This window comes from Triticum aestivum, chromosome 4D (assembly GCF_018294505.1).
Source record: "Triticum aestivum cultivar Chinese Spring chromosome 4D, IWGSC CS RefSeq v2.1, whole genome shotgun sequence".
NCBI lineage: Eukaryota > Viridiplantae > Streptophyta > Magnoliopsida > Poales > Poaceae > Triticum > Triticum aestivum.
In genome coordinates this window covers 278,327,318-278,351,134 of record NC_057805.1, presented here as the reverse complement: position 1 = coordinate 278,351,134, position 23,817 = coordinate 278,327,318, and the positions used below count along the sequence as shown (strand labels likewise).

The following is a 23,817-nucleotide window of genomic DNA, read 5'->3' as shown; positions in this document are numbered from 1 at the left end:
TGGTTCAGTCCCTTTTTAACCGATTGCTTTGAATAAGTCCAGTCAGAGATTTTTTGGTTTCATGTTGTATCCTTATCAATTTTCCTGATGTTTGTTTTGATTCGAACACTTAAATTGATGCATTTTGTTTTCCATTTGCAGACAAAAAAAATGAGCATCATGGACCACTGCTCAACTTGACCTGCTCGTTTCTGTGATGAAATAGTATGCAGATGCTGCTAAATTTCGTGGTCAGAATGGATGGACAAAAGAAGGATGGAATTCCATGGTTATATGCTTGAATAATCAGTTTCTGAGAGCTAATTTTATTGTTTCTCAACTAAAATTTAGAGAGCAGCAGTTGAAGAAAGATTATTTTATTGTTAAATCTATTGTAGAGAAGAGTGGCTTCGGTTTTCATCCTGTTACAAAAATGCCAACAACCATGGTTTGCATGCAATTTATTGAAAAATGGGATGAATTGAGCAAAGAACAACAGAAGTGGAGATACAAAGCTTTCCCTTACTATGATGATTTGCATGCAATTTATTGATGGTACGTTGGTTTCACATGTTATGAATTTACCATATGATCTTGCATGCTTTTAGTTTACAATCTATTCCTCTGTACCTAGGTAAAACAGCGGAGGGGAAGGGTTGTAAGAGGACAACTGATGTGGTTGAAGAGAAGTCCAGTCCGGCTACAGATTTACCATGAGGGGAAAGCTTCACACAACAAGTTCTAGATGCCGCTGAGCTTAATTCGCCTAGTCCAACATTACCAGCTCCAGGCCTTGAAGATCATAATTACGAGTGGACTAAAGGCATATATGGTGAGGATGTTGAAGTATTTCCTGGTGACAACACAGAACGTATGGAGAATAACAGTAACCAATTTCCCACAGAAGACATGAACACACTTCCTGACCCACCACCTATGAAAAAGGCTAGGACTTCTAAAGGAAATGATTAAGGTAAGGCTAAGAGAGGCAAAGAAACAGCGATTGAAGATCTGGTTGCTGTTAGAAAAGAAGAACTTAAAACTTATGTGGATGTAAAGACGAAACAAATTGAGAGCTATAGAGAAGTGAAAATGGCGCAGATGAAAAAAAAGATCCTGACAAAGATCCTTATTGCATTGCCAATTGCATTGTCAAACTTAAGACCATACCAGATCTCTCAGCAAGTGAACATCTGAAGATGATCGAGTATCTGAAAGGACAAAGAGTTGACCGTGAAATCTTCATGACAGTGGAGCATGATGTTGTTCTAGAGATCCTCAAGCAAGTGGTTGGCCGTCAAATTTAAAGCAATAATTCGTTCTAGTTATTTTCATATGAAAAATAAAATTCTTTGATACTCTATTATTGGTTTATTGGTTCATTTTACTTTAGGTTTGTGTTTTTTTAAAGAAATATCACCCTGGACTATACCATAATTAAAAAGAGGAACACAAATGTATCTCAACATACATTTGTTTCAGCTCTAAACTTTTATTTTGACGGCGCTCTAGTTCCTTTCCTAAAAATTACAGTCCTTCAATGTTTGTTACCTCCGTCATGTTATTTGTGCACCCGACTTGTAGGTGGGAATATATGTAAGATGTATATATAGCGCAATAATATTTTTGGTGGACCTTGCGCATTTGATCAGGTCTTTAGAAGAAAATTCCATGGTAGATGACACACTCATATTTGTTGCACAAGTTGATAGTTGCATTCTACATTACATATCCATTCATAGAAATGTGAAGTACATTATTCATGAATGAGAAAGCTACTACATTATTTTCATAAAATGATTCTTCTGATCATATGAGTTATATTCTTGCTTCAACAATTGCACAAGTCATGTGCTATTTCTTCTAGCGCGCTCCTGGAGATACTCACAGTAGTCTTTCCGCATTGATTCAGCAATTTGATCCCTTTTTGAATGACCCAATGCACGCCGCCATTGAGAGATTGTACATCACTTCTGTATTTTGCACCCCCACTTGGAATATCAACTATATGTGTTGGGTCAATATTGGAGCCAACCTGGTCAAACCATTGTTCGCCCCCCTCGTGATTGCGAATAAAGTTATGAAGTGCACAACATGCTATGACAATATCAGGTTGAGATCCAATTGGGTAATGTGAAGCACACTTTAATACTGGAAAACGCTTCTTCACAACACCAATGATGCGCTCGATGTGATTACGCAGTTGTGCATGCCTAAGATTGAATGGCTCTTTAGCATTCTGTGGCCTTTGGTTGCATTTAGCTTGCTCGTTCAAATGGTACCTGAAATTCAAAAACATAATGAAGATAGGTGTATTGGCACCTTAGGGTTGTTGTTCTAATAGAAGAACTCGTTTTTACCTGACATTTCAGTAGGGTGCAATAAAACTAGGTGTATTTGCATATCCTGCATCAACCAAATAAAATTTTCCCTCTGGCACATAGAAATTGTTTTCTAGTGCATCTTGTAGCACTCGAGCATCAGAAGCTGAACCTTCCCAGCCCGCACTGACATGGACGAATTGATTTTCAAAATTACATGCCACTATGACATTTTGCGATAATGTTCCTTTTCTATTGCGATATGGGTCTTGTAGTCTCGGAGATATGCTAATTGGAACATGCGTCCCATCAATTGCTCCGATACAATCCTTCATAAAGACAAAGAGATATCGATGAAAAATACGTAACAATATTTATAAATTATATGTAAGAACAACAAGATACAAGATGCATACCTTAAAGTACGGCATAAATTTAGGGTTGCTTGAAACCTTTAAAGGAATATTAATTGGTGGCAACTGTATGAGCTGTCCAGATAATAACATGATACTTTGTAGCACTTTATTGAAATAGGTACTTATCGTTTGATCAATGTGTTGAAATTGCCCTTGCATAGTACGGTTGCTTGCATTCGCCGAAAGGGTATATAAGAATATTGCGACTTGTTCTTCCAAGGAGACAAGCCTCTCATCTTGTAGAAGTTGTCTCTCTCGGAAGCACTTAACCAAATTATGGAATACATATTTTTCCATCTGAAAATCTCTTTTACATCTCAATTCATGACCCTCCAAAACTTCTCTCCATACTTACGTCCCGTAAGGATGGAAGTGTGAATATGTTGGCGATTGCTAGAACCTCTCGCGCCTCTGTATACGGCTTTGATGATGGCCAACTCATCATCTTCTCGGTGTTTACGCTTCAAAAAATCCTCCCACATTGATGGAGCAACTAGGAGGACTTACAGAGGATAGAGACGATCCAAATATCAAGTGAATGTGTCGAGCATGGCCGCGCAATTCCAGTCCTGGCGCAGCTCTTCGTGCCCCTCGACAGTGACGGATGACTGGCCAACTACGCCACGTGGTGGGTCGCCACCTCCACGTGTAGCTCGGCTGCGCCTCAATGGTGACGCAATGAAGGCCAAGCCTCTCCGTCTATGTGTAGCTTCACCACCAGATGAGTCACAGGTGAGGCCGTGCCTTGGGTGGTCTTTTTTGTATACACAAGATACCCGTTCGGTTGTTATGCACGCTGATGGTTAGGGATATCCAGCTAGCTAGCTACAAAAGCTCAACAGAAATAGTATTCAAACGGTCAGCCGCTTGCACTACTAACGGCTAGGTAGCGTGTTTGAACGCAACGGCTAGGCTAGGCAACAATACTATGTTTTGAGGCAACAACCAAACAGGTCACAATAATCTCAATACTTCAAGGGAAACGCTTCCTATCAGAAGTCTGATAGAAATCTTTCATCAGACTAGTCCAACGTCGTTGATTCTTTCCTAATCTAACGGTCTGTATTTAGAATCAAATCTTCAGTCCATCAATCAATTAACCACACAATTTCCCCGTCAGGGCGAGTAAATCTCGCCCCGCCTGCCCCGTCCCAACAAACTCATCCAGAGCTCGCCGCGACGACTACCTCCGTGGCTTCGTCATCATCGCTCCGCAGCCAAAAAAATCTACGACGACTACAGCTCACACCACGTCGATGGTCGCTGTTGCGGCGTCCCTCCCCCGTCTGCTCCGTCGTTCCCCGATCTCACCGCCGACCGCATAACCCCCGTCGCCGCAAAGAAGCTGCGCGCGCATCTCCAGGCATCACCCCCTGGTATGAACCCACCCGAACTAGGGTTTGATTCATCTCAGCTTTTATCCATTTTAATTAATTGTTTTGGTTTGAGTTACTTTTGATCTTGGTGTGATTCTGCTCCTGCATCCCATTTCCCTACAGCGCTGTCTTCGACCTATTCCTCTACCTAGACCCTCAACAGCGACACACCAACAGCGGCTTGATGTTGCAGGTCGCTGCCATCGATATTCGTTCTTCGCCACGACGACGGCCATCGCCAATCTGTAAAAAATCGGTCCTCACTTCGTCTCACCTCCCCTAGCTGATCCATTTTTTCGTCTCAATTTCGTGTATACAAAGTCACTAAATTATCAACTAATTTTAGTGAATTTGGTGCTAATTTACATGTCCAAATTTGTATGCTTCTGATTGAAATGATTCATGTTGAGATAGCATTGCTTTCTATACTCAAATTTCTCTGATACCCATCCAAAAATGTTTGCTTCCAGCCTTCCACTATGTAGCAGTTGTCAACATTTGCATGCATACGATGCTACCAAATCTCGATGCTTCATACGTATCATACACGTGCTTCGTAAGTGCATGCAGTTTATTCATAAGTACCATGATTATGATGCTTCACCTTGTCTGTGTATCGTTTGCTTCATGCATTTCTAACTTGTGCTTCTGCACTGCTTCCAATGTGCTTCATTTCCATGCTTCATATTTTTTTGGAGGCTTAGTGTTTCTACTTGATTACAAAAAAGCCCATGCTTCCTAAAATTCTCATATAGACTGGACAACATGCCACCCCTTTTGATCTTAATTTGAAGGAGTATAGTCAAATTTCTGTACCTGCTTTTTTGTTGTCAAACCATGCGATTCATGCTTTAATTTTCTTTCTTCTTTCTTATTTATTTGTCCAGTTATTGTGCAAGCAGCATATATTTATATTTTCTAATGTACATCTAATTATTCATTTTCAGTACACATCTAGAACTCATGAAAAGGAAAATTGAGAGTATTTTGAAGAGTCATTTTGCGGCAGTTCGATTTAGTGATGTACTATCAGGGCTCAAAGACAGGTGGGAAATCTACATCGTTCACCGTGGGTGCCATAATACTCTGGAAGTTGGCCCTTTAATCAGGCCCGACCGGCTAGGACCATGATGGTTGCATGATCTACTCGATGCCTTGAGGAGCTGCACGGAAGTCAATTTGATGGTCTCCTCATCCAACGTGTACAGAAACAAGTAGGAAGCAATTACCAATTTGTTTCAAAGTGGACTTTTGACACATGGAAGCAAATTGACTTAGTATTTCCAAAAATCCTACTCCATTTGATAGTTGCAATTTTCCAATTTTCAAACAAATCCCAAATTTGTTTGAAGGATATGTAAAAGTGACAATAGAAATAGTTTTCTCTTTGGGAGTGAAATACTATTTGATGGAAGCTATTCTCTAGTCGATGGAAAAGATAGTGATGTTTCCAAAACTAATACTCCTTTGGTTCCTTTATATAAGATGTATTTGTTTTTTTTAAGTCAAACGAGGCCATGTTTGACCGAGCTTTCAGAAAAATTTATCAATATCCACAATACAAATTTTATATCATTTGATCCATCATGAAAGTAGTTTCATATGTTATCTATTTGGTATTGTAGATGTTGTTAGTTTATTCTATAATCTTGGTTAAACATTCAAACAGTCGACTTGCATGAAAAACAATACATCTTATATTCTTGAATGGAGGGAGTATTGTTTTTGTCTGTGATGTAAGAAAATTGATATGTTCTTGGACGCAATTCTCTAGTCGACGGAAACAATATAGCAATGCTTTGGAAGCAAAATATATCGCTATGTAGACATAATTTTCTTTTAAATCAAAGCAAATTTTTCATTCACTATGGAAGCAAATTCTTCGGCGAAAAGAAATACAAATTTGTTCTAAAGCAAGCAACTATCAACGTTACAGACGAAGGAGGAAGCAGATATTAGTTGCATCAAAAGCAAATTTGGATAAAATTGGTTAAAGGATTTGCTTCTTGAAACTAAGCACCAAAGGTGGAGATTGGTAGTGCATGATTGGTCGCCGCGTCGTTGCAGCATCAACAGATGGCATATATGTGTCTCCTTCGACGTTTTCAATGGCTTCATCCTGCCAAAAAACATTTCACATCAACATGTGACAGTGACATTCAAATTGGCGTATCAAATTTGTATGATTCTTTCTCTTATTCAGAATGTTTCCTACATTACACACTAATGCTTCATTAGTCAATCGTAAATCTGATCATCCGAAACTTGACCACCATCCATAAACCCTTAATGCTTCCCACTCAAAATCAATTCAACATGGAAGTAAAACAGATTTTACACACATAGGTACAGATATGGACTTTCCTAAAAAAAGGGTAAAGATATAGACGAAACAAAAAAACACATTCATAGCTTCCACCCAACATTTTCACTGCATCACACAACATTACATGATGCTTCCATCAAATTATTATTATCATCAAAGCATACGTACAACTATCCCGTCAATCACGCTCCTTCTTCCTAATTGAGAACTATTCATCCAACAGTTAGTGGCGTCATATGGTGCTTAATTTTCGTCACAAGCACCACAAGTACTGCATGAAAAGGTACAATATCAGATTGATCTCTTCATTCTCATTGTTGACAACTGGGGGATTTTCTAACTCCCATGAGACCTTAGTCTGATCTGGCCGGAAGCACCAAACAGGAAGCACCCGCTAAGAGAGGAAGAAACGCCAGGAGAGAGAAACTCGATGGTGGCATGCCTGCGTTTCGGGAGCAATTACTAACGACGAAGCACGCAATTAACGAGCGAAATAACATCTCGCGCGGGGGCCGAAGCAGCAGATCGGACGTCCCTGATACTTCCTATCCCATGGCGTACGACTGGTCTCATATATGCATTGTATCAGTAGTCTGATGTCTAGTGTTTCCATACTTCAATATACTTTGGTACCCCTCCGTAAACTAATATAAGAGTGTTTAGATCAGAACTGATCTAAACACTCTTATATTAGTTTACGGAGGGAGTATGTTAAAACTGTGGTAGCTTGTACCCACTAACAAAAATACTGTGGTTTTCAATACTTCCGTTTTTCTAATATAATTTGCTACCAAACATAGCCTTAGGTTTTTTCCTTCGCACGCCGCAACTCGTGCTCAGTCCAATCGCGCCGCCGTATTCCTCTTTTCCGGCTGCGCTGCTCCACCCTGTCCGCTGCTGTGCTTGGCTGCCGCATTCCCTTGCGTGTTGTTTCTCTGCTGCCGCTGCTCTACGTCTCTACCTGATCTGCGAGAGATCGATCTCGATCTGACTCCATCGTCGTCTGCGAGAGATCGGGTTCGATCTGGACAAGGACTAGTGGGAGCAACATCTCTGTTCCCGCCCGGATTCCGCCCAAACCGTCGCTCCCCGCCGGTCGTCTACAGCTGCCGCCGCCGGCCGCCAGCCCTGTCCGCTTGCCCACTCCGCGCCTCTGCTCTCAAGCTCGGCCGCCGCTGCGCATCCGCCCCGCCCGTCGCCGCGGCCCGGTTTGATGACAGTAAGTACGACGGCGTCTCTTTCCACCTCATCAGCACAACCACCCTTGAGGCCCCGATCCCAGCAGTAAGCACTCCCTCGCCCCCACTCTCTTCCTCCTGCACCCAATGCTCAGCGTGTGCCGTGCCCGCTGAACGCGTCGACGCTGGTGTAACCTGGCTCTTGAATATGTGTGTGTTTTAGTTTTCTTCTTGACGTGTTGTCTGAACAATCTCGATTGACGTTGTTCTGAACAACGTTCTGATGATTGGTTCGTTTCCTTCTTGATACAATCATATCTGCATGTTTGATGGTTGAACTCCCGATCTGCTAGAGCCAGTATTTGGAGCCAGCGTGTTTTCTTTCTGTTTTAAAGAATGGAAAAAAAATCATTGTTTGAAAGTAAAGCTATTTATCAGAAACAAAATCATATGAACTCTGAAAGTGTCACTATAGTCTTGAGTTGCAACGATATGTGTGTGTTTTAGTTTTCTTCTTGACGTGTTGTCTCTGAACAATCTCTATTGACGTGTTCTCTGAACAACGTTCTGATGATCGGTCCGTTTCCTTCTTGATGTTGGTCCGTTTCCTTCTTGATACAATCACATCTGCATGTTTGATGGTTGAACTCCCGATCTACTAGAGCCAGTATTTGGAGCCAGCGTTTTTCTTTCTGTTTTAAGGAATGGAAAATAAAAATCATTGTTTGAAAGTAAAGCTATTTATCAGAAACAAAATCATATGAACTCTGAAAGTGTCACTATTGTCTTGAGTTGCAACGATATGCCAACTGTACCGGCTAAATATATTTTTTAACTGATGAAATTAATGTTAGAGATATACTTTAGCTATCCTACGTGTACAATTTTTCTTCAATTAATCCGAACACCTTAATGGATATTTTTGACATTTTGCTTAATGATACAAATTGGATCGCCGTGTGTTGCAGACAAATAGGTTGAAACATAAATTATTTTCTATATTTAACTTTCCATCATGTCGTAGTTTTTGTAGTCCATGTCGTTTCTCAAGATGTTCCAAACGCACAAAATGTTGAGCCACTTCATAAATATATCCTTTTCTTTGACCCGAAATCACATAATATAGTGCTTTTGTGCTTGATTCTATTAGCATGTATCACAAACAGAAAGGATGTTCCTTTGCCCACCGGTCTCATGGTGGCGGCAGCATCTTCCAATTTGTCTTTATCAGGGAAAATTGTTTTAAGGAATGAATAGACTATGGACTGTTGTATCTTGAATTTTTGCCAGTGTTCTAATAAAATATGTTTTGTACAGTAGGCCGACTGGGGATTGCCTACCGTGTCATGCTCGAGGCCAGACCCATCATCATTATCATGAAGTGGTTGCACGACATTGGGGTATGTGCCGCACGAGGACTTCCCGCACCATGCAGCTGCTAGCCAAGCACTGGCACAGAAACATGGCAGGGGTCGAAGCCGTGCTGCCACTCCAAGGAGGAGAACCTGGTCGTCTACAAGCATGTCCCCAGCTGCAGCCTCTTCCAAATCCTACACGGTACAACCTCCTCCTCGCCACAGTATGCATCCGGTCTATTCAATGTACGAAGAAGTACACATGCCAAGACCGTGAGAGGGCACACTTATGTCCTGCTACAGGGATGGATGCACCACTACTTAGTGTGATGGTGTGGCTATCTCATTATTCTGTTCCACCTCAAGCCTTGATGAAGTGTCAACATGAGTGCTCCAGATTTTGCAGTAATCGGCTGGGAAATTTGATAGCAGATTGCTATGTCGGCTAACTCACATAATGTCATAGTTACTCAAAGTAGCAGCAATTGACACTAATTTGTTCACATAATCAAACTGTTCACTGGAATTATTCAATAATTTGGTATGTATAAGCTTGTTGACAAGTTAGAGATCAACTAACATAAAATAGTTGTTGACTATAATGATTATTTAACATTTCTTGAAATTGTGTGAACTCAATAGCATTAGGAGCATCCGAGTCATTGCAAAATATTATGTTACCTTTCAGTGAAGAGGTGAAGATGCAACCTACAAAAGGAGTCAAACTCCATTTGACCTCACAAGTAATTAATATGCAAACATTTGTTTCCTTCAATGCAATCCTTTAACTAACTCATGTGTGAATTTGATTATATTAACACACCTCATGTTTACGTATATGAAATTAGAAGATAGGGCCATCTTCTCTGAAATAAGCATAGATTTAGGATTTCTATTTCTTGACTAGGGGTGATTAATATGACTGTCCATTTGCTGTGGCGTTATTATAAACATTGCTCAATGGGCACATGTGACATTTTGGAAGGATAGGGGTAGCGAAGAGGATGGGTGGACATGTTGGTTGAGGAGGTGGGAGCAAAAGAAATACATTCGCGTTTATAGCTATGTGGTGAAAATCCAGATATATGTTGCACTCGTGCATTTAATAGCGTAGAATAATCTATGCATAAATACTATGCTTGTTGGTCCGTGGCAAGACATGGGGTACATTAAAAAATTGACCAATGTATTTGTTTCTCTCTCTATATGTTTCTAACAATACTAAAAGCCCATAATAGTAGAGAATGATCTATGCACCTATGGGAGTAATGGCTCTTCTACTTGCAGAAATATGTTGCGGGACCTCACCACCCCCAACTAGATTCAGTAACAGTGTTTATACTTGCCATCTATTGGTGTTCATGTAAACTATTTCGAAATTAATAGCTATGTGTTATGTATATAGGTTTTTCGTCTTTTTCGGTATATAGGTTTTTCGTGACATTCTCAAACAGAGCCCCTGATCCAGAGAGAGATAGATATAGAAAGAGAGTGCAACTGTTCAAGGCTTCCTTGGAAAATATGGAAGGTACTTTCAAAACCCATGCTCCTTGGGCTGGCGCAGTTCTGAAAAAGAACTAGAAAGTGCCAGTGAGGTAATTCACTTATTATGTGCCATGTTAATTCAACTACATATCCAAGGGAATGATAATTAGCATTGCACTCGGAACCTCTATCTTCACGTCGATTACAATTTTTCATGAATCCTCATAAACAAAAAGTACATGTTCTTTCATCTTGGCTTTTGGTTGATACCATTTAAACATGAGCAATGCTACACTTACACGGACAGGGATGGCATTATTAGATTGGAGGGTGTGGGGCCCCACCATGGGAATTCAGGGGGTGATATGAATTAGTCACTCCCACCTCCGTCCGTAGGGTTGTTTCCGTATGTGTTGTCCGTAAGTGAAGCAATTTCGTTTAAGTATCCATCTCTCAAATACTGTACCTTGTGAACTATAAATTTTGGCACTAAGATCCTGATGAGCCGTTGTCTGCGGCTCCCTCCGCAAGGGCTTCTCCGTGCTTGTACGCTCTCCCGTCGGCTTCTTCTTTTGTTCTCTCAGGCACGTACCGGCGCGGCTGACCTGTTGTTGACCAGTGGCGGAGGTATACAACCTACAAGTTGGTGGAACTGCTACGGGTTGCTACAACCTACATATAGAATTTTATAGATCTTATACTGCACTATATGAACTTCTCAGTGCATAAATAGAATTTTTTTATGTGTTAAAAAAAAGATTTTTTAGATTATTCAGTGTCAAAATTGTTGTGCTATAACAGTGAGAGTGTTCTATATATTTCTAACCAGATTTGACATTTAGTTTCCATGTCCTTTATTTTTCTTTTGTTCTGAGGGACAACATGCTAATTTCATAAATGCACTCTTATTTGTATTATGATTTTGTTTCTAGGTTGATAAAATTTCCTATTCAGCTCAAAGAGGTCCTGCGGTACAGCCTGGGAAATAAAGGCGAGTCAATTTGGTGAGGATAAACTAGATTGCCTTCTATTGTGGCGGGTCAAACTATTGTTTGGAACACCACCAACAACAACATGCTTTTTTCTTCTTTCTCTTTCTAATAGAGTTCTGATTATTGTATCTATAAGATATATGTTAATAGACGCATCCGAGTCTGATTTGGCACTTATTTCTTAGATGGATGGACATGTCAAATTGAGCTATAAGCTGTTGCAATTATATTTTTTTAGTTCCAATTTATTGGGTTTGATTTTAAAGTTCTGCAATTACATGCTGTTACTCCACTTATTTAAAAGCTACCTTTTCTGTTATTTTAAATTGTTAACTCATGACTCTCTGTTTCCAGAAGAGTTTGACCACTCATATCTCTCTTTTTCTTGCAACCTGCACTTAGTAGGTGATTTTTGCTATTATATATATTGTATTGTTTTGGCTGCTGAATATGATAGTCGTAGCCTCTAACCTGTCAAACAATTATGATAGCTGATTGATACTTCGTAAAAGGTGTAGTGGCTGTTGCGAAATTTACCTGGTCTTCCATTTATATTTTTCAGAAGACAGCCCTAGAGATGTTGCTTTATTTGGATTCTACTTATTGCATTTATTGGAGCACCTGCAATGGGCACATTGATTGTTTAAATGTTCCTCTTGCTACTGACCACGCTACCAATATACACTTGATTATATCTCTCATTGAGACCTGACTCATCTTCCATGGTTTTTGGAAGGTAGCATAGTACTGGTTGAACCTGATAGTTCACTGAAACCATTGCTTAACATCGAGCCCTCTACTTTCTAAAAAATTTCCATTTTAGTTTACTGAATGTTTTTTTCTTGCTTGAACTATATCAGCTAGGCAAGTGCAAAAACCCAGAAGCTTATGATTTTGCTGCTCTTGAGATACACATCAATATTGCAATCAACTTTGACTGTGCAACTATGTAGACAAGGGACTGCATTCTATATCGAAGGTTCGAAAATGAAGTTGCTTGCATTGATCCGCAATAGATCTTGACTTTGGCGAAAAATGAGGTATATTGAGCTTAATGACGTACGCATGGTTACATACAGATAGAAGAACCGGTTGTACTGGTTCTACTTCTGGTTCATGTGTAATGAATCTTCAGTATATATAGTTCATTCTCTACACCCGTAGAGTCGAATGTATATGTTGGTGAGCTCTGTAATCCAAACGCTCATAAGACAGTAGATGCTATTTTGTACTCTTACCAGGTAAGTTGTTTTTAACATTTTATAAAGCAGCTTGTGACATTTCTAAAAAGGTCATGTAGGCGCATGGAGGGCTCCTTTTTGGTCATTTTCTACTCAACTGTAGAGCTTTATTGCAGTATCATAATTTTTCATATGTCGGTAAGGTGCATGTTTTTTCAGATTAATAAGTAAAGTGCATGTCAGTACTTCCAAAGGGAAATTTTTCAAAAAAATAGTTCTTTCCTGATGGTAATCATTTTCATACAAACTACTATGGTTTGCTTGTCCTTTTGGTTTTGCATCGTGGCCATTCGAGAACCACTATAGAATAATGAATGTTCTTGAATTCTTACTATTTTGTTATGATTATGAATCTTTAATTATTGAATTCCTTTATGTTATAGTAAGCTTGAGATGAAACATTTGGGGGAGATACCGTTTTGATATACAGCTTTACTTGATTTTTAATCCATGTGGTAATGTCATTAGCATTCATGAAATCTTACGCATACCATACACTGTTGTCTCACAACAATTGATTAGTTTCTAATCCCATTGTTACATTGTGAGCATGTATGGAGCCTTCTTAGGGCACTTGCAATGTGGACCGTCGGATTGAGTGTCCAAAAGACTTCCAGTCGTCGGATTTTTTGATGGATCAATCCTGGCCGTTGGATCGAACTGATGTGACTAGCAATGAATAGTGCCAGAAATTTTGCCCCCGTTCTATCACCCTCACTCTCCATGACAGGCGGGGCCAAGTCAGAGTGGGCCGTAGTTGTCAGCGACAGTGGAGGCGGGCGTAACCAGTGCTCGTTCTTATGGGCGCGGGAGGTGTGCCACCGCCTGTAATTTTCGTTGGCCGCCGAGGGTAGTTTAGGGATTTCACAAGGTTGGCCTTGTATGGCTTGCCGTGGATGGCTAGGGGACAGACAAGGGTGAGGATGGTCTTCCCCGCCCCACGTATTCTTCTCTCAGTCGCCGACTTGCTTCAGCCTCCTCCTCCTGTCCCTCGCACGTGTCCCGCGCGAGTCGAGGCGGCGAGATCCAGCCATGGCGGCCGGGATCCAGCTCGCTGGCGCGATCCTCTGCCGTTCCTGAGCCCGACAACGAAGGAGGTGGGCGGCCATCCATCCCCACGTAGTGGTGGACGAAGGAGGTGCACGTATACGGCGAAGTCGACGTGCCTCCCCCGGATCCGTGCTAGCCGACGGCGACGGCTGTGCAGCGAGGGCGCCGTCGATCTCTCCTCATCTACAGCCTGGATGTGATGGCCATTGCCAGGTTTGAAGGTGGCCGAGGTGAGCTTCCAATCCAGTCGTCCTTCCTGGTGCACTCGTCCATTTTCTTCAAAAATTGTGTGTTTTCCTCTCTTCTTCGATCTGCCTCTTCTGACTGCGCTCAGCCAGCGCCACTTCTTCCATCACCGTCTGACGTGCGGTCTCGCCCTGTTGTTGCAGGTTGTTGTCAGCGATTGGTTCCATGAATCCATCTTACATGTGGCTGTGTGCAGCTTGCAGGCACCGTGTAACGCCCACGATGCGGCTATATCTCCCACGTGTCGAGGCACGACTTAGAGGCATAACCGCATTGTGGTTTTGTCGCAAGAAGGGTCATCTTCACACAATCCCATGTAATGAACAAGAATGGGATAAAGAGTTGACTTACAATCGCCACTTCACACAATACATAAATATAATCATACATCATCCAAAATACACACATAGACCGACTACGGTCAAGATCCAAATGAAAATAAGATAACCGCAAATGCTAGATCCCCGATCGTCCCAACTGGGCTCCACTACTGATCATCAGGAAAAGACACATAGTAACGACCACGTTCCTCGTCGAACTCCCACTTGAGATCGACGCCATCATCTGCACTGGCATCGTCGGCACCTGCAACTGTTTTGGTAGAATCTGTGAGTCACGAGGACTCAGCAATCTCACACCCGTGAGATCAAGACTATTTAAGCTTATAGGAAAAGGATGGTGTAAAGAGGTGGAGCTGCAGCGACAAAAGCATATATGGTGGCTAACTTGCGCAAATGAGAGCGAGAAGAGAAGCAACAGAACGGACGTCATCTAGCAATGACCAGGTTCTCTACAATCGGACATTAACAAATTCCCATCTGCCTCATAACCGCGGGCACGGCTTTCGAAAGATAATACCCTGCAGGGGTGTCCCAACTTAGCCCATCATAAGCTCTCAGGGTCAACGAAGGATAAACCTTCTCCCGGAAAGACCCGATCAGTCTCGGAATCCCGGTTTACAAGACATTTCGACAATGGTAAAACAAGACCAGCAAAGCCGCCCGAATGTGCCGACAAATCCCGATAGGAGCTGCACATATCTCGTTCTCAGGGCACACCGGATGAGCAGTCCGTACAACTAAAACCAATCCCCGAGTTTCCCCAAGGTGGCGTTGCAAAGGGCTCTAGTTTGGACCAGCACTCAGAGGAACACTGGCCCGGGGGTTTAAAATAAAGATGACCCTCGGGCTCTAGAAAACCCGGGGGAAAAAGGCTTAGGTGGCAAATGGTAAAACCAAGGTTGGGCCTTGCTGGAGGAGTTTTATTCAGGGCGAACTGTCAAGGGGGTCTCATAAATCACCCGACCGCGTAAGGAACGCAAACTCAAGGAACATAATACTGGTATGACAGAAACTAGGGCGGCAAGAGTGGAACAAAACACCAGGCATAAGACCGAGCCTTCCACCCTTTACCAAATATATAGATGCATTAAGTAATAAGAGATATTGTGATATCCCAACATATCCATGTTCCAACATGGAACCAACTTCAACTTCACCTGCAACTAGCAACGCTATAAGAAGGGCTGAGCAAAAGCGGTAACATAGCCAAAACAACGGTTTGCTAGGCAAGGATGGTTAGGGGCTGACATGGCAATATGGGAGGCATGATATAGCAAGTGATAGGTAGCGCAGCATGGCAATAGAGCGATCAACTAGCAAAGCAAAGATAGAAGTGATTTCGAGGGGTGGTCATCTTGCCTGCAAGGTTCTTAGAGTTGTCGAAAGCTTGATCCTCGTAAGTGTACTCAACAGGTTCCTCGTTCACGAACTCGTCTCCCGGCTCTACCCAAGACAAGAACACAAGCAACGGAACCACAATCAATCACGGGAAATGCACAAGCAACATGATGCAATTCATGAATGATATGCAAGATATGGTATGCGATGCATATGCGTGCTCCGGAAGGAAAATGATGAACAAGGCAGTAACTTGGCAAACCAAGCATGCCACTGGAAAGATGAGATGATTTCGGTCGAAATCGATATAAAGATCACCGGAAACGGATGCACGGTTTGCAAATGGCAAGCAAAACAAGAATGTCACGAATCTGCGATTAACAGCATGATAGCACTTAAAATGCAACAAGTAACAATGCTACGGCACTCCAACGTAGCAGCAAAGCATATGGCAGTAATATACAGGGGATGCTTGACAAAAGATGAACACTGAGCTATGGCTAGATCACAACATAACAAGCTCAAACAAGCATGGCAAAAGTGCAAAAGATAACAGGTTCACAGACTTAGTGAAATTACTGGACATGGCAGAAAACAGCATCAGGTAGCAATGTTCAGAGCACGAAAACAACATGCTACAGGAACTTAACATGGCAAAACAAGGCATGACAGTGTTCTACTAAATGCATATGACAAAAGTCCCTTACTGACCATAAGCCAAAAAGGACCAGAAGATATGATGGCAACCATGTAAACGTAGCAAGTTTCGTTAATAGGTTTCAGACTTAGCAGAAAACAGAGCATGGCAGAAACAATAATATGAGGCATCTTGGTGAGTTTGATGCACTCACCACAATGCAATGCATGACAAAACAAGCATACCTACAGCAACATGACATGTTTAAGAAGCTATCCATGGCAAGAGCAAAAGCATAGCATGTGTGGATCAACTACAACAAGCTTGGCAAAAATGAACATCATGTTAAGAATCTGCCAGAAATATTTTATAGCAAAAGTAGAGCAAGATTGAGTCATGCTACGGCACTCCATAATTACAAACAAGGGCAGGAATGGATCAATTACAACAATATCTACAAAACATCCTTACCGAACATCTCCAAAATATGCATGGATATCTCTGTAGCATCAAGTTTACATGGCAACAAAATAACAGCAGACAAGGACTTAGAGAAATTACGAAGCAAAACACATGTAGAGCTAATGCCCAAAAGATGCACAGATTAAATGATACAAAAATAACAAATCTTCAAGTTCTGCTAAGTAACAGCAGATAACAGCAAGTAGCACTCTTGCACTAGAGATTTGGGCATCAAGATGACCTCTAAAGAACATGGTGCAATTGAACAAAATGTAGAGCATCACGAGACGAACAATTCGATATATTACACGCGCGAAACGGAGCTATATACAAAGAGTTATGATGCTATGAACAAGGGCACATGCTGGAAAATAAAATGACTTGGAATATTTTTAGGGTTCGGCAAAAGTCAACCTCGAGTTCAAACCAGATCGGATCGGGGCCGGGGCCGAGCTTCGAGCTCTCCGGCGGGAGGAGGCGCGGCGGAGGAGAGGAGGAAGGGCGTCGGCGGCGGCCGGAGGGGAGGAAGAAGGTGGCGGGCACGGTGGGAGGCGGTGGCGCCAGAGAGGCGGCGGCGAACGGTGGCGGGGCACCGCGGCTCACGCGGCGGCGGCGGTGCGGCGAGGCGGCGGAGAGGCGCGGCGGCGCGGGGCCGGCGCGGGAGAGGACAGGCGGCGGGCGCGCGGGCTCGCGCGGGCCCTCCTTGGGCTCCGCGGGCCGCGGCGACGGCGGGCGGCGGCGGGCCACGTGGCGCAGCGGGATTCGTCGGGGACGGTGGCGCGGACACGTCCGGCGGCGGAGTATTTTGTCCGGGCGCAAGGTGGAAGAAGGGTAGGGTTTGGACTGCGAATGTATACGGGAGGGGATGCATTTATATAGCTAGAGGGAGCTAGGAGAGTCCAAATGAGGTGCGGTTTTCGCCCACACGATCGTGATCGAACGACCTAGAGCATGGAAGAGAGTTTGGTGGGTTTTGGGCTGTTTAGAGAGGGGGTTTTGCTGCAACACACAGAAGGCATCTGCGGTTACCCGGTTAACCGTTGGAGTACCAAACGACCTTCAAATGTAACGAAACTTGACCGGTGGTCTACCGGTGGTATACCAAGGCCACTTGACAAGCCTCGGTCCATTCCAAGAACGTTAGACACCCGCTCACGAAAGAAAACAAGAGGGGTGCGCCGGAGGAGATGGGAGCGCCGGATTGCAAAACGGACCTTGGGGAAAATGCTCGGATGCATGAGACGAACACGTATGCAAATGCAATGCACATGATGACATGGTATGAGATGCATGACAAGAACAAAATGCAAAACGAAAGACAAAAACCCGACCACGGAGGGAATATCATAACACATAGCCGAAAATGGCAAGAGTTGGAGTTACAAATATGAAAAGTTACATCCGGGGTGTTACACACCGGGAGGCATCACGGTCTGTAAGGCAAGCATCATGGTTTGTACTATACTTCTCATGAAAGCTCATAATATTCATCAGTTTGCTGAAGCTAAACAACTAAGCACTTTAAAAGGAGATATCCTTGCAATTTTGTCGCTTTATGGTGAGATAACCTAGAGAAGTACCGATGTGTATGTGCAAACCTGAAAGCTACAAATACAGGAGGTTCTTCTCACGTGAAAGATTAGTCTCTCTCTTTGATTTATTTTAATTCCCATTTATGTCAGAAACCAAATAATGTACTGAATTGAAGTGTTGTACTGCTAATCAATTAGTTCATCAAGCAGTGGTGCGCATTGGCATGCAGTGATGGTTGATTTAAGATGGAAGAAGAGCAGAGCGTTTACTTAAGTGGATAAATAAACAACAGGAAATGCAGGCTTTTCTCCTAACTATTTAACTATCGCCAAAAGTTCAGTTTTGATATATCATCTACCGAACTATCATTTTTTGTGCACCTATTTTTGTTTCCTCTGTTTCTGAACCAAGTGCATCAGTGTGTAGTTGGGTTTAACATTTTATTTTGTTGCTTAGATGCCTCTGTTTTGGTTTGTTTCTACCATTATAGACATGATAGATTCTATTAATACACCCTCTTTATGGTAGTGCAGTTCATTCGCTTTGGATGACAAAAAAAAATGAGAACGAAAATATGCTCCCAAACAATGCTTCAGATCCTAAACAGGTGCAGGTACATACTTTATTTGATGGAACCAAATTGCATAAATTCTTAATGCATGTACTAACAAGCAGTTTGTTTGAGTCCTTCAGAACATTCGTTGATGTACTTAATCTGTTGTTATTAGGTTGTTCAAGCAATTTACGATGTCGGGGAAGCAAGAACTCATGGTTTACGGAGGGTGAGTGGCTATTGCTTCAAGTTTCCTTTACTTTGGGGACTAATCATCTGATCTAATCAAGTACTTATTAACCTTGCATGTCCATTTCTTATTGTTTTTGTGCAGTCTATATTTGAGAGGTTTGACCGTGACCGAAGTGGTAAAATTGATAAATCAGAGACGGGCGCTGCTCTTCTCAGTATGGGTAATTCAGTTTCTCCAACTGTGCTAGACTCACTCGTGTCTAAATTCGACAGGATTGGGACATGAGCAAAGCAGTCGAATATGACAACTTTATTGAGTAAGATTACTCCTTGAATTTAATTTGGCTAATTATTTCAAATAAACAGTACATGCTTTAATAATATCCTAACTGTTAAAACTTATTTAGATTTAAGTTTCTATGTTAAAAATATGTGTTGATTCTCAGTTTTTCTTCTCATTTGAGATTGAAATTGGAGAAGCATTCCTGTTCAAAGCTTAGTTTTGTCAGATGGTGTTCAGGAACTTTAGCTTTATTTGTTAATATGATTGTGTTCATGTTCAAAGCTTGGCTCTACCTTATAACATGTAGGGACTTCAATTCTGTTTGTTCATGCAATGGCGGAACCATATATCTCTACGGTGGAGTCATTAGTCAATTGTTTGTAACTTGCTGCTGATAGTTCTATTATGTCATGAACTATTCTGTTGAGTTTGTTTCTTCTGTTTTATGAATTAATGATGCGCCCAACTGTTGTGAAGTCTCAAAAATGCAAAATGGTTTTCCATCAGTTGGTCTCTTTATTTTCTGCCTGGTTTTGTAAAATACTGTTTGATAAGTTGGATCCATCAGTTTGGTTCAAAACGGTTCCAACTCTGTATTTTGTCTATGCAGGTGTTGCCTTACAGTAAAGGTATTTTCCATCATTATACTACAGAAAGAAATAGATTATAGTTTGGTGCGCTATTGCTATGTCCGCCTCACCTTTCTACTCGGCAGCATATTGGTAAAAAAATGTCCCATGTTGTTTACCGCTGTCCTCTTTTGAAGTTTATTCTAGCTTGCTATTTATTGGATCCTATTGCAACTGTGTTGTATTTTTCATAAATAACTTCCATGTGCTGAAAACAGTTGCATATTTAGTAGTATGTGTCCTATGTAGTATGTGTCTATCAAACCATGGCACAATTGGTTCTTCTGAATCTATCTACTAGGCCTTAATGGTCTGTATGTAAGTGTGAACCTGATGATGTAATATGTCCTATCGAACCATGTCACTCTCGGTTATGCCAGATCTGCTACTAGAACTTCATACTTTGTTTATTTGTTTCGCTGCGCACTGCTATATTTGAATCATGTGTCGGATTGCATTCTTATGCTTCTAGGTTTATCTCAGCATTCTGCCTTTACTATCACGCTTCTACAGTTTTACTTACGTAAGTATCTGTGATTGCTCTGAATAGTTTTAACCTGTGATTTATTTCCATGCCACTCAAAATTTATTTAGCCCCGGCCTGCGGGCACTGTCAGCTTGATGGATGATGATGATTTAATAGTCAAGGGGCTTCCACAGGTTGCGACTAAGCCATGCATATGTCTGAAAATTCTTGATGCTAACATGTCCAATCGACCTGATAGATTTTTTTACCTTTTCAATGAATGTAGCTCTCTGCCATCTGTGTTACCATTAGCAGAAGGTATATGCTCGAAGAAGCTATCAAGCGGATCGGTGGTACAATTCATGCATTCAAACTTACTGATGATGATGACACCACAGGAATGGCATCAGTGAAAATCAATCTCCAGCCCCACAGCAAAAGCATGTTGCCAACCCAATAGGTGTTCTTTGGAGAATCAACTCAGCTTGCCGGCGATGCTATTGAATCAACAAGTTCTGTTGCTTTGGCCTATCTGGTGACCATGGGCATAGTTACAATAGACGATTCCAACTCGGCGGATTGGTCATCATATGATTGTGCAGAATCCTTTCAGAATCAGCTCGCCTCCTTGACCGCGACAAAAAAGGGCCTCATTCAGAGAGCGGCGATGGTAGCAGTCCAGCACCTAAATGTGTCAACGAATTAGAGGTAATCACGGTGTTGGTCTGCTTTTCACTTGCATTCCTGCAATACCACATATCGTCTTACATACAACTGGCCATTGACCTCTAGAATGGCCTCAACGACACTGCCGGCTCGCTGCCACCAAACGAAGAAACATCAAACAAGTAACATGCCCTCCCTCCTGCTCTTCAGACTCATGCAACTATATGCGTTACTCATGTTTGTTGCTTTCCCAGTGAAACGGATCACAGGCCCAGCAAGAAAACAAAGTATGACATGGAAAGCTTGGCTCATGAACAAAGCCGGAAGGCTCGCACTAGTCAAGTCGGTGCTGAGTGCTATCCCAGTCCACCAGCTGCTCGCCTTTGCCCCGCCCAAGAAGACACTAAAGCAGCTCGAGAAAATCCAGCGGGGCTTTTTGTGGGCCGGCCGCGCAGTCGCCAACGGAGGAAACTGTCATGTCAATTGGTGCCGCGCCTGCCGCCCCGTGGAATATGGTGGCCTTGGGATCCGAGACCTGGAGCGCGCAGGCCTTGCACTACGGCTGCGATGGATGTGGCTCGCCCGCACGGACACGGACCGCGCGTGGCAAGGCCTTGATCTCCAGTTCTCCAAGGAGGAGCGTGCACTGTTCTTTGCATCCACTACTATGATGCTCGGCGATGGCCGGACAACACTCTTCTAGGACGACCGATGGATCAGCGGCCAATCTGTCCGCGAGATTGCCCCCTGCTATACCAATGCATACCCAAGCAGCGACGCAAGACACGAACAGTGGCCGATGGACTCAACGGGAACACTTGGGCCCGAGACATCCAAGGAACCATCGGGATACACGAGATTGGCCAATACCTGATGCTATGGCAGGCGATACAGCACTTCACCCTATCGGAAGAAACTGACCGACTGCTTTGGAGATGGACAACAAGCGCTACATATTCGACCCAATCTTGCTATGCAGCCACCTTCCAGGGATCTACATGCCGCCACTCGTGGAAGCTGATTTGGAAGAGTTGGGCGCCACCCCGCGTCAAATTCTTCCACTGGCTTGCCTACCAGGACCGATGTTGGACGGCGACAAGACTTGCCAGCCGCGGCCTGTAGCACCACCCTAGGTGCCTCCTCTGCGATCAAGACCCGGAGACCATCCAACACCTGCTACTGACATGCCCGTTTGCTAAGCAGATCTGGCACCGCACCCTAGACTGGACGCACATCCCTGCCCAAACGCCGGCCAATGACACCACCTTGATGGACTGGTGGCTGCGGGCGAAGGCGCAAACCCCTCCAACGCTGCACAAAGCTCTGCAATCGATCACACTGCTCGTTCCCTGGATGATCTGGAAACAGAGGAACGAGTGCGTCTTTGACAATGCAAGACCATCGATAGATGCGCTAGTTGATAGGATTAAAGACGAGGCCAATTGTTGGGCACAAGCTGGGGCATAGGGGCTGCAAGTAGTCTTGCCCGCCTCCTGGGATGTCCACTGATCGGAGGAGCTAGGACCCTGTAAATATAACCTCCTAGGAGGCATGTACTTTCCCACCTTTTCAATGCAATGAAACGCAAAATCGCTTTGCGTTTTCTCGAAAAAGAAAAGAAAGTCTCAGCCTACTGCGTGTGTTTTATTTGTGTGTTGCATTCATCATCGCATCATTCGCATTGCATCGGCACTCTGTTGCCGTCATTGTTTTTCAAACTTGCATCCGCTCGTAGTTGCCGCGTCCCCCCTTGCGTTCGTTGACCATTCTGAGCCTAACCGGTTTTTCGATTCTCTCTTGTCTGACCGTTTGACCCTCTCTGCACAACCACCGAGCCCCTCGTGTGCGCTTCCGAAACTGTCCCGAACCCGAACCGTTCAGTCATCACCGTTGCATACAGATCATCCCCAAACATCTACAAAACATCTCCGTTTTCTTAATTGGGCTCTCTAACCTATTTATTCTCGGACCGTCCGATTATAATCGGAGGGCCTGAATAGCCCCTAAACTAATCTACCCGCTATATAACCAGACAAACCCTAAAATCTAGGGAGATGTCCCATCCATCCCCGCCGCCACACTCCACCTTTGTCGTCTCCCACCTCGGGATCTCCTCATTCCCAAATCCATCGATCCAACCAACCAGAGCTCCTCCTGCCGACGCCCTCCGCCACCCAGGCGAGCCCCCGAGCACCTCTCCTCTCGTCCCCGTTGCCCCGCTCCTTTCCCCTCCCCTTCCCTTTTTCCTCTCGGCTCTCTTCCTCCCGTGCCTCTCAACTCTGTTTTGTTCTCTGTACAGCAGCACCATGCCATGGTTGGAACTTGCAGCCGCCTCGCTGCCCGGATCCACGTCGTTCCGAACCTCCCGTCGCCAACATCACCCGTGGCCAGCCGCCGGAGTTCCAGGTCACCGTTGCCTTGCGTCCCCTGCTTCCTTGTACTCTCCATCCCGTCCCCCTTCCCTAACCTCTCTCATGCCCCGGTCTCTCTCTCTCATCAGGTGCAGGAGCAGCGGAAGCTCCGCTATGGCTGCCAAGGGTCTTCTCCTGCGACGATCCGTCAAGTCCGCCGCCGGGAACGACCTCCACCACCTGGATCCGCCAAGTCCAAGCCGCCTCGCCCTATTCCAGCCGTCTTGCGCCGTCCCCGCCGCTGGCTACCTCCCCTGCCTCGGCCCTCCTCGCCCTCCTTCGCACCGGATCCGCCGCCCTTCACCCGCGTGCCCTCGCCAGTTCCACGCCTGCCGGCCTCC

General features: G+C 43.6%; 1 protein-coding gene and 1 long non-coding RNA gene across 20 annotated transcripts; both read left to right on the top strand.

Moving 5' to 3' along the window:
• Positions 1-3,828: 3,828 nt before the first annotated feature.
• Positions 3,829-5,533, top strand: LOC123097461 (uncharacterized). Its single transcript, XR_006447240.1, has 3 exons — positions 3,829-4,092; positions 4,216-4,337; positions 5,040-5,533. It is a non-coding gene; the product is annotated as an uncharacterized lncRNA (long non-coding RNA).
• Positions 5,534-7,166: 1,633 nt separating this feature from the next.
• Positions 7,167-22,678, top strand: LOC123097459 (uncharacterized). 19 transcript variants are annotated; one of them, XR_006447239.1, is made up of 13 exons: positions 7,167-7,702; positions 8,914-9,153; positions 11,369-11,440; positions 12,289-13,949; positions 18,810-18,889; positions 19,005-19,058; positions 19,164-19,177; positions 19,295-19,338; positions 19,915-19,933; positions 20,528-20,593; positions 20,686-21,107; positions 21,192-21,247; positions 21,320-22,678. XR_006447239.1 is itself a non-coding variant. In XM_044519208.1 (9 exons), exons 1-7 carry the CDS (start codon positions 18,837-18,839, stop codon positions 20,857-20,859), a joined length of 531 nt encoding a protein of 176 aa, XP_044375143.1. In that variant the 5' UTR covers positions 17,933-18,836; the 3' UTR covers positions 20,860-21,107; positions 21,192-21,247; positions 21,320-22,678. The 19 variants fall into 19 exon arrangements, 2 of the variants coding, with proteins under 2 accessions (XP_044375143.1, XP_044375142.1); XR_006447238.1 differs by having other exon boundaries at positions 19,164-19,197; XR_006447232.1 differs by having other exon boundaries at positions 7,172-7,702; positions 18,810-18,883; positions 19,915-20,026.
• The last annotated feature ends 1,139 nt before the right edge of the window (positions 22,679-23,817 follow it).

Bases quoted from the DNA above. Each gene is read 5' to 3' on its own strand.
- LOC123097459 (XM_044519207.1), top strand. From the start codon at position 18,837: ATGAGAACGAAAATATGCTCCCAAACAATGCTTCAGATCCTAAACAGG. The intron at 19,339-19,914 runs GTAAGATTACTC...TTGTCTATGCAG, and splicing joins GAATATGACAACTTTATTGA to GTGTTGCCTTACAGTAAAGG. The intron at 20,027-20,527 runs GTAAAAAAATGT...AAATTTATTTAG, and splicing joins TTCTACTCGGCAGCATATTG to CCCCGGCCTGCGGGCACTGT.